The sequence below is a fragment of the Salvia hispanica genome, chromosome 2 (genome assembly GCF_029641045.1).
Source record: "Salvia hispanica isolate PSC_SH4W2 chromosome 2, Shi_PSC_v1, whole genome shotgun sequence".
NCBI lineage: Eukaryota > Viridiplantae > Streptophyta > Magnoliopsida > Lamiales > Lamiaceae > Salvia > Salvia hispanica.
In genome coordinates this window covers 53,008,802-53,017,997 of record NC_142693.1, presented here as the reverse complement: position 1 = coordinate 53,017,997, position 9,196 = coordinate 53,008,802, and the positions used below count along the sequence as shown (strand labels likewise).

Genomic DNA, 9,196 nt, shown 5'->3' with positions numbered 1-9,196 from the left:
TAATACACAATTGATAAAAAGAGAGAAGAATTAATAAAGTGAGAGATGAAGAGAAACATTAGTGAAAATAAATCAATAATGTTAGTAGATGGTGTTGAAGTTCACTTCCTAGAATAAAAATATTAGAAATTTCTACTTTTAAGGAATGAACCAAAACAGAAATAATTTCTGTTATTAAAGGACGAAAGTAGCTACTATTCCAGTGTGTCAATTTAATTAAACTTTTTAGTGTTTTTTAGTGTTTGGATTTAAAAAGTGTTCCACATTGGAAATAAAAATGGATCATAAAAAAAAAGGAAATAAAATAAACTATCCACGTGATCCTATTCCTACCACACAATCAAATTCATAAATACACATTCGTGGGGTAACCTTAATTCAATCAACAAGGACACAATAATGAAATAAGATGACCACAATTTTCTTCCTTACACCTACACAAATGTTCCTTCACTTCAACAACAAGGAGAAAAAAAAAAACTAGCTCTAGCTAAGTACAAATATGCAGCTGCTCTCTTCTTTTACTTGGTCATCATGCTCTCTTCTTTTACTTGGTCATCACTATTCACCTTAGCCTACCAAAACCTCCGAATGCGGTACTTACCCCCACCCACCCCCTTCTGCGTCCCGAAACAACAATGCTGCGGTTCTCGTTGGAGTCCGACTACAATTCGTTTCTAAACTCGCCAGATGGTAGGCCACCTGCCACCGGCTCTTCAGCCTGCTGGATCATCAGTAGCAGCTGAGAGTGAAAGAAAGCACGTGGAGTGGAGAATGCATGTTCATAGACAGGACATCGAGCGGATGACTAGTATCAGAAATCTGGAACACCACTGGACCGTGATGAGTATTCTGACACCAGCTTAAGGAACATGGACGATTTGTCCTCTAACAGTCGTGCTGGAGTGTCATACTCTGCAACCCGACCTGCAAAACATATGTATAAATATCCACAGGGATTAGTGTAGCTCCATTAGTGCTTGCAACTCTATTGTAGGTATAGGATTAACTATGGCGAATTGCAAGGTTAGTAGGCCAAATATGAGATCACACACAGAACATCAAACTGTTGGTCTAGATCACAATGCACAAGAAGATAAAATGGTCTTGAAGGTGAAAACAAGAATGAAACTTGGCAGATGCATGTGCCTAGTGTCATGAGTAACAGACGAGATGAAAGGGAATAACCTAGGAAGAGAACTTGGAGAAACTGCATGAAAGGGAAATGTGAAGCTAGTAAAAATGTGAATTGCACTCCACAATCATCGCAAGTGCAGAAAGATGGGGTTTACACCAACACATTAATATACTTTAGCTAAAGTTTCTTTTACTTTTCAATTTTCCAACCATTTTTATAGACAACTTTAGTATAAGTGAAGAACTGCAAGGGTATAGAAGCGCACCATCACTGAGGACCAAAACCATGTCGCTGTCAATTACAGTTGGGATACGATGAGCAATTGTACAAACAGTGCAGTCTTTAAATTCTGATCTTATTATCTTTTGGATTAGGTTATCTGTTGCAGAGTCAACTGAGGCTGTTGCCTCATCAAGCACCAGAATTCTCGCCTGTTTGAGTAAAGCTCTACCGAGTGATACCAGCTGTCGCTGGCCCACACTCCAGTTGTCTCCATTTTCTAGAACTGTGAACATCACATACAACAGATCACTTCTTTGTTGCTCAAAATTCCATCGATTGGGCTCATTTTCCACTTAAGAAGCCTGATTCAAGTTAAATACTAGGATAGTTGCTTACCAGGCGTGTCAAGCTTTTGCTCTTTTTGACGAACAACATCCCCTAGCTGTGATTTATCAAGTGCCTGCAGCAATTTGATGCATTGAATGAAAATCATGAATGGTTTTGTATTATCTTAAGAAATCCGTAGCTCTTTAACATTCTGCATTTGAGTCCAAATGGTCAGACTGTATATTGACGGCATGGAGAAAGGCGAAAAAGTATCTACCTGCCAAATATCTTGATCTGGATGCTCCGCAAGTGGGTCTAGATTGTCTCTGATAGTTCCTTCAAATAATGTTGGGTCCTGGGGAATGATGCTCAGCCTGTTCCTGAGGTCATGAAGACCGATTGTTGAAATGTCAATATTATCTATAATTATTCTACCCCCTTCTGGCTCTATCAACCTAAACAGAGCCTGGATCATGGTAGATTTACCACTTCCAGTACGCCCAACAATTCCAATTTTCTTTCCACCTGGAAATATGCAGGAGACACCATGGAGCACGACAGGAAGACTCTCCTTGTAACGAATCTGTAGAAAACATGATAGTCAGTAAGTAATCTTCAAATCCATCTCCCCCAACTCTCTCTCACACTAGAGATAATAATTCTCTTTATTGTTTATAATTCATCAAGTTTTCTGTCTACCATGTACAAGGGATAAATGATCTACATGCTTGTCATAGATGATATTATGAGATGGATAGCATGCGATCATTGACGTCCAAGCTGGCCATCTAGAATGCAACATTATGTGCAAAGTGATTAGGCTGTTTGAACAACAGATTAACCTCATATTGCTGTTTGACCCACTTTGATTGAAATACTTTCCGATAAATTTTGGTGTACCAGTCGTCAATAAGAAATTTCAATTAAAAATTTAATGTACTATACAATAAGAAGGATACAGTTATATGTATGTTTAAACTTTGAACTTGACATGTAAAAATAAATAAATTGGAAAGTAAACAAATAAAAAAAATGGAATACCCTTAAATCAATTAGTTGAATTGTGCCATTTTCAGGCCATGAAGATGGGGGTCGTGAGTCTTCAATAACTGAAGGTGCTTCGTTAGGTATATGACAGTATTGATGAATCCTTTCTATTGATATAATTTTGTTTTCAAGCTTGCAAAAGCTGAGTATCCATCGGGATAAGCGATTATTCATATTGAGGCCATATGTCACTGCAAGGCCGGCCATACCTGAGGAGGAAGATTTTAAAATTAGAATATAACAAAGTGACATATTGTCCACCATCTTATCCATTCTTTTCTCAAAGAATGCAATTAGCAGCTCATATATGAATGAGTAAGTGTTTCACAAATAGATTAATATATCTGTTATGTAGATAGAAACCACCAATCCTTTCGTGTAATGCTTACAAATGATATAACTTCAATCATATCTGAAGTGTTGTGCAATTAGCATAGTTTAACATATACTTAGACAGAAGCCATCGTCCCTTTTGTCCAATGTGTACAAATGACAAAAAGGGTACACTTATCCAAGTTGAGGTAAAAGTTAAAAGTTAAACTATAAGCTACAGACCAGAAATAATCAACACAAAGAAGAGTGATTTACATCATTTACTTACTTGGATCTATACTTCCAGCTGGTAAGCTAACAAGCAAGACTACACAAAAGGCAAACACAAATGTGGACAACAATTCCATGCGCAAACAAAGCCATTCAATAGCTGCAACACTGCAAAAGAATGGACGAGCAAAGCAATCAAGAAGATATAGATTCCTCTTCATGAATCTCTTTTCTTGCCCAAACCCTCTGATTGTAGCAGCTCCAGCAATAGATTCAGCAAAAAGATGAATTATTGGAGACTTCTGGATACTAACTATGCGGACAAGTTCTCTGGATGAAGCCATGTAGTACTTCTGCATTTGTGAAAGAAACAGACTTCATATTAAGTTTAACACATTAACACTATAACAGAATTGAACAAATGCATGCTACAATGAGATTCAAAATGCTTGTCATTGAAGTTATTCGGAAAAAAACAGCAACACGAGACAAAAGATAAATCTTATACATTTAGTTAATCGGGATGGGTTCAATAAATAAGAAACAATAAATTACAAACATGCCGATCATGCCTTATATGGCTGTTTAGGCTAATACATTTTGGGTACATTTATGGACCTCCTTACATAAAAATCATCCAATTATCATGTAGATGCATTTGCTTAGGTTTAGATTAACTGAACCACCAACTTGCATAGAGGGAAGAATTTATTGGAATAATTACATACCTGCATCCACACGCAAGCAATTGCCATTGGGATAACAAGAAGCAAAACTACCCAGGTTACTTGTGTCATTACACCAATAATACCAAGAAGTTGAATGGTTGTCGCAGCAAAGCCACCAAGTCTGAATGGAATATCGAGATCAACAACACTTTGATCAATCGACACCTGGTAATCACAGGCAGCACCATAAGAGGTGAATTAATGTTAAGGATTTTGAATGTAAAAACAGAAAGGCATTGGCTTACACGATTCAGTATTCGTCCAGAAGGAGTAGAGTCAAAGAAAGACATTGGTGCCCGAAATACTGTTCTGAGCATTTTCAGAAATAATTTTTGTGCAGCTGCAAGACCAAATGTAGCAACAAGAACAGCCCTGATAAATATGAACCATGAGCTTCCAAAGGCAAGTGCCATATAAACACCAATAAGCATCATGCTACCGGTTTTGGGCTCATCCCCTACAGTCTGTGGATTTGCCCAAGCCATCCACCAACTACTAGCTATTTGAAGGACCTGAAACATTGTTTGGGCAAGAATAATCAATGGAATCAATAAACCCTTATATGCAGCTGTCATATATGACAAATACACTTTCATGCTGACTCTTCCCCGCTCCCGCTCCTCATCCTGGACGAGCTGCTTTTTCCTTGAACGTTTAGCTTTCTTTTTCTCTTTAATTGCTTTCTGTTCTGATGAGGATACACCTTCTTGGACTTCCTTTGCCAAGCCAGTAATACTAGCTGAATTGGGCATTTCAACTGTGACAAGAGACTTAAGATTATCATTTTCATCAGATTCTTCAGAAACAAGGTTGCAAAAATCCATCGCCTCAATTGCTTCATGATGAGCCTCTACCAATGTATTAAAATCCGTCCCTGCTTGCAAGAGTTCATCATAAATTCCAGCTTGAATAATCTGACCTTCTTTCATAACCTGCACATTATGGTAGAAGAGCTGAAAAAACAGAAAAAGGTAATATGAAAGGATAACAACTATCTTTAATTCCTCTGAATCATTTATCTTGTACTCCTAGTTTATGAAAATGGGATTGCAGCATGTGCACTAGCTCTAAAATTTGTTTGCAGAAATCTCTCAAATTCAGAGTATGATCTATGTGGAAAGCAATAACAAAATCAACCACAAAATCTGGAGTCCAGCTAGTGCATAACTTAATAATTTTCACAAATTAACTCTACTGCAAATGACAACGAAATCAAATGCAATGAAGGCGATACCAAAATCAAGTCAGCGGCAGGCAAAAACTCGACTTGATGGGTGACAAAAACAACAGTTTTTGCAGCTAGGGCCGTGAGTATATATTCCTGCAGTTCCAGAAAAGTATTGTCAGCCAGATAAAAAATTTCTAGGTCTGCAAAATGCAAATAAAATAAGGAAATGGTTTCCAAACCTTAAATAATTCTGAGCCTGTATGTGCATCAACAGCACTGAAGGGATCATCAAGCAAATAAATATCAGCATCTTGATACAGTGCCCTAGCAAGTTGCACACGTTGCTTCTGACCACCACTAAGATTTATCCCTCTATCACCAATAATGGTTTGATCACCATGCGAAAATAACTCCAGGTCTTTCTTCAACGAACATGCATGAATAACACTCTTGTACTTTGCCTTGTCCATGGGACTTCCGAAGAGGATATTTTCTTCTATGTTGCCTGATTGAATCCAAGCAGACTGAGAGACATAGGCTGCAGATCCGCAAATTCGAACCTAACATATAAAGCCAGAGATGAGATGTCAGATTTAACCAAGTTTCTTGACTAGAACAATAAGAATGAAGGATAGGCACAAGGGAAAGGAAGGTAGCAGCCAAAATATCAGACTTACTTCACCAGAGATTTTTGGAATCTCACCAAGGATGCAAGAAAGGAAGCTCGACTTCCCTGAACCAACCACACCACAAACAGCAACACGCATTCCCTTCTCTACCTTGATATGTATATTGGAAAGGGTAGAGGTAGGCGAAGACTGATCCCAACAAAAGTCCCCATTTTTTATTTCGATGGCCACATTTGAAATGCCTCTTGGCAAAGTAGTGATTGCATCTTCAGGAAGCTCTTCCTCCTGCAAGAATCCAGAGATCCGATCTAGGGAGACTTTAGTCTGTGCCAACATAGATACCAAGTCAGGAAAATTTCTAAGTGGTTCTTGCAGGATCCGGAAAGTAGCCAGAGCAGAAAGAACACTGCCAGCTGTGAGCTGACCTCCTAACAAAATGCACGTCCCAAATGTAATAGCTGACACAAATATAGGGGAGCTCCAGAATATAAAAGTGATGAAAGCCTGAGAGTAAAGGGCTTTCTGCAGATACTTGAATTCCACTGTCCGCATTTCTTCTAGAATCAAACGGTACCTATCCTCCCAAGCCTGCGATTTCAAAATCCTCATGTTCCTGAGGCATTCTGAAGTCTTTCTCATCCTATCGTCCTTGGCTGCCATCAACTTGTCTTGATAGCTTTCCTGAATCCTTGCCACTGGAACAGTTGCAATAATGGATACAACAGTGGCAATGAGAGTGGCAAGTGAAGCAATTCCAACATTCTTGTACAGAATTGCAAGAGCAAGGATAATCTGGAGAGGAAGCATCCATATGTCATGCAGATACCAAGCAAAATCCCCTACTCTCTGAACATCCACAGCCATGTAATTGACGATCTCTCCACTGGTGTGATTTTGCCTAGCTGAGCTAGAAAGTCTTAGGCCTTTCCGGTATACCATTGCTGTGAGGGCTGATCTAACATGCATACCCATAATATCAACCCCAAGATACCACTGTCGGGTTGTAATAGTCTCCACCAACTTTGCAGCAAATAAAATTCCAGCAAGAACATAACCCTCATTTGGGTAACTCTGCTTTCCACATAGGTAGTCCACAAAGTAACTAATCATATATGGTCCGACATAAGACACCAAAGTGTTCAGCCCAGCAAATATTCCATTGCGCCAAGCTTCTTTCCAGAAAGACTTGAGAATAGCCCAAGCTAGAGAAGGCGGTTTCCGGGGATTCTCTGCTTTCAGTTTCTCCCAACTTGAGTTCAATATCTTGTAATTGGCCTTGGAACGGTCTTTTGGTGCAAGCAACGGGATATCCTTCAGCTCCAGTGGCCTCTTTGCACCAATTGAAAGAAGTGGGTCCAGCCATGAAAGTGAGATCAAACTGAAAAGCCCAGCTTCACTGTAAGGAGTAACCTTAAGACACCCTGCTTCTTCTTCGAGCAGCAATGGCTCTTGAAGACCAGAGTTACTACTGATTTGGATACCAGTAGCACCCCCAGCAGCAACAAAACACAGAAAAGCAAAAGCTGGAGTAACAATAATGTTTGCTAAAACATGAGAATCCAATTGGTCTGATCCTTCTTCAAGAAATCCTTTACCATCAGCACACAACATACACAGGCATATAATAAAAGATGCAATCCACCAAACTCTCAACAACAATGGACATTTCTCAGCAGCCTTGTATTTACAATAAAGAACCGAAAAGCTCAGCACGAACCAAGCTAAACTTAGAGCTGCAGGCAGCAATAGGACAGTCCAAGCAGAATTTCCACTCTCGCCTTGTGCACCCTCTCGTATCAGACCAATTCCATCATACACCAATACGAAAACATAAACTAACAAAACATAAAAGCAGCACGACGCGGAAGCTTTGTATCTTTTACCAATCACAACGTCACGAACTTCCTCGCCATCCGCAACTCCATTCTGGCTAATATCCACAGCACTCCCATCCAAGTTGTCCTTCCACAGCCGAGTCCCGCCACAACACACGGCAACACACCTCGCAGATTCAATGAACAGCAACACAAGAAGCAGCGTCAGGTTGATGCAAACTGACGCTAATTCCAACACGGACAGCTCCCTAAAGGCGAGCAACACCCCGTTTGAAGCCCCAGCAACCAACAAAAGATCATTAACCATGATAATCCTTAGCGATGCCAATATCCAAAGAAGAAAACCGATAGAAATCGATGCCTAGGAGCTGGAGAAGAAGAGAAACGTTAGGAACGAAGTCCAGTGGCAATGGTAATGTAATGCTAAGAGATCAAATAGAGGTAAGGGCATTTTACCATCTGGCAATTGAATGCGCAAAGTATTGACAAGTCACAGACGAAGACAAAAACAATCTGCACACGAAAACAAAGTCATCAAAACCAAATACAGCAAACAGCAGCAGATTCTGAAGCAGAAGAAAACAATAACAATCACATTCAAACTCTTCCAAAACCTTCTCTCTCTTCCCCCTCAATTCACTACTACCTTTTTCTACATATTGCACACAAATTGAATTAGAAATTAGAAATTAGAAACAATTAGAATCACCAAAAAACTGACCTGCGCTGCGGTGATCGGCTGCTAGATTTCTGAAAAAACAGAGTGATGAGAGAGGAGGAGTGTGGCACCACTAGCTCACAGCTAGAAGTTTGCAATGGAGATGGTGGTGAATCAGTATGAGTATCAGAATCGGTGAATCAGTGAGAGATCTAAGCGTGCGTTTCTCTGAGCTCACTGTGTATTTATAATAATACTATAATGAAATGATCATATTTTTTAATCATTAATAAAAGATTAGCAGCTAGGCTGACAATGCTATTTAATTATAATCCGAATTTATGTCGTCTGTTACCATAAAAAATGATTCCGTTAAGATAACATTGTGATTCTCAACTGGATTTACGTTTAAATCTGTGATTTAGGTAGATTGTAGTAGTATAGTAGTTAGGGCTTCAATTTCAGTTAAATGAAAATATTTTGAACCGCAATAATCTCCAACTGATCATTTTCTTTATCAATTGAACATGATATAAATTCATGCTACTATAATGTGTTTTGATCAAATCCGTACTTTCCTCAAATTATTTGATCATCCGTTAACTTTAGTTTATAGAAGGTGGATTATTAAAAAAGTTGATATTTGGATTTAAATGATCATATGATGCATATCCCTCTCCTTTATTATTGAACACATCAGCAACAAAACTAAAAAGCACACGAACCACGTTTGTAAAATTTCTCACTTCACCCACCTCACCAACCAAGTCTTAAATGAAAACACCAAGTCTTAAATGTAACAATCTTATGTGTTTTCTCTTTTAGAATAGTCAAATGTAGTAGAGTTGTATCTCCGTCCGCCATTAGGAGTCCCGGTTTATCATTTTCGTTCGTTCGTCAT

At 39.0% G+C, this 9,196-nt stretch overlaps 1 protein-coding gene across 4 annotated transcripts; it reads right to left on the bottom strand.

Moving 5' to 3' along the window:
* Positions 1-345: 345 nt before the first annotated feature.
* On the bottom strand, positions 346-8,565 carry LOC125218667 (ABC transporter C family member 5-like). Of its 4 annotated transcripts, none has more exons than XM_048120388.2 (13): positions 8,359-8,557; positions 8,094-8,150; positions 5,851-8,005; positions 5,413-5,733; positions 5,240-5,326; positions 4,251-4,937; positions 4,006-4,170; positions 3,336-3,630; positions 2,729-2,943; positions 1,965-2,270; positions 1,757-1,820; positions 1,404-1,643; positions 346-927 (listed from the first exon to the last, which is right to left on the bottom strand). In XM_048120388.2, the coding sequence occupies exons 3-13, from the start codon at positions 7,942-7,944 to the stop codon at positions 815-817; spliced, it is 4,587 nt and encodes a 1,528-aa protein (XP_047976345.1). In that variant the 5' UTR covers positions 7,945-8,005; positions 8,094-8,150; positions 8,359-8,557; the 3' UTR covers positions 346-814. The 4 variants fall into 4 exon arrangements, with proteins under 4 accessions (XP_047976345.1, XP_047976353.1, XP_088920232.1 ...); XM_048120396.2 differs by lacking the exon at positions 8,359-8,557 and adding an exon at positions 8,233-8,309; XM_089064106.1 differs by lacking the exons at positions 346-927; positions 1,404-1,643; positions 1,757-1,820 and having other exon boundaries at positions 1,965-2,067; positions 2,174-2,270; positions 8,359-8,565.
* Between the last annotated feature and the right edge of the window lie 631 nt (positions 8,566-9,196).

Bases quoted from the DNA above. Each gene is read 5' to 3' on its own strand.
- LOC125218667 (XM_048120388.2), bottom strand. From the start codon at position 7,944: ATGGTTAATGATCTTTTGTTGGTTGCTGGGGCTTCAAACGGGGTGTTG. The intron at 4,171-4,250 runs GTAAGCCAATGC...TGTGATTACCAG, and splicing joins CTGGACGAATACTGAATCGT to GTGTCGATTGATCAAAGTGT. The intron at 1,821-1,964 runs GTAGATACTTTT...AAATTGCTGCAG, and splicing joins CAGATCAAGATATTTGGCAG to GCACTTGATAAATCACAGCT.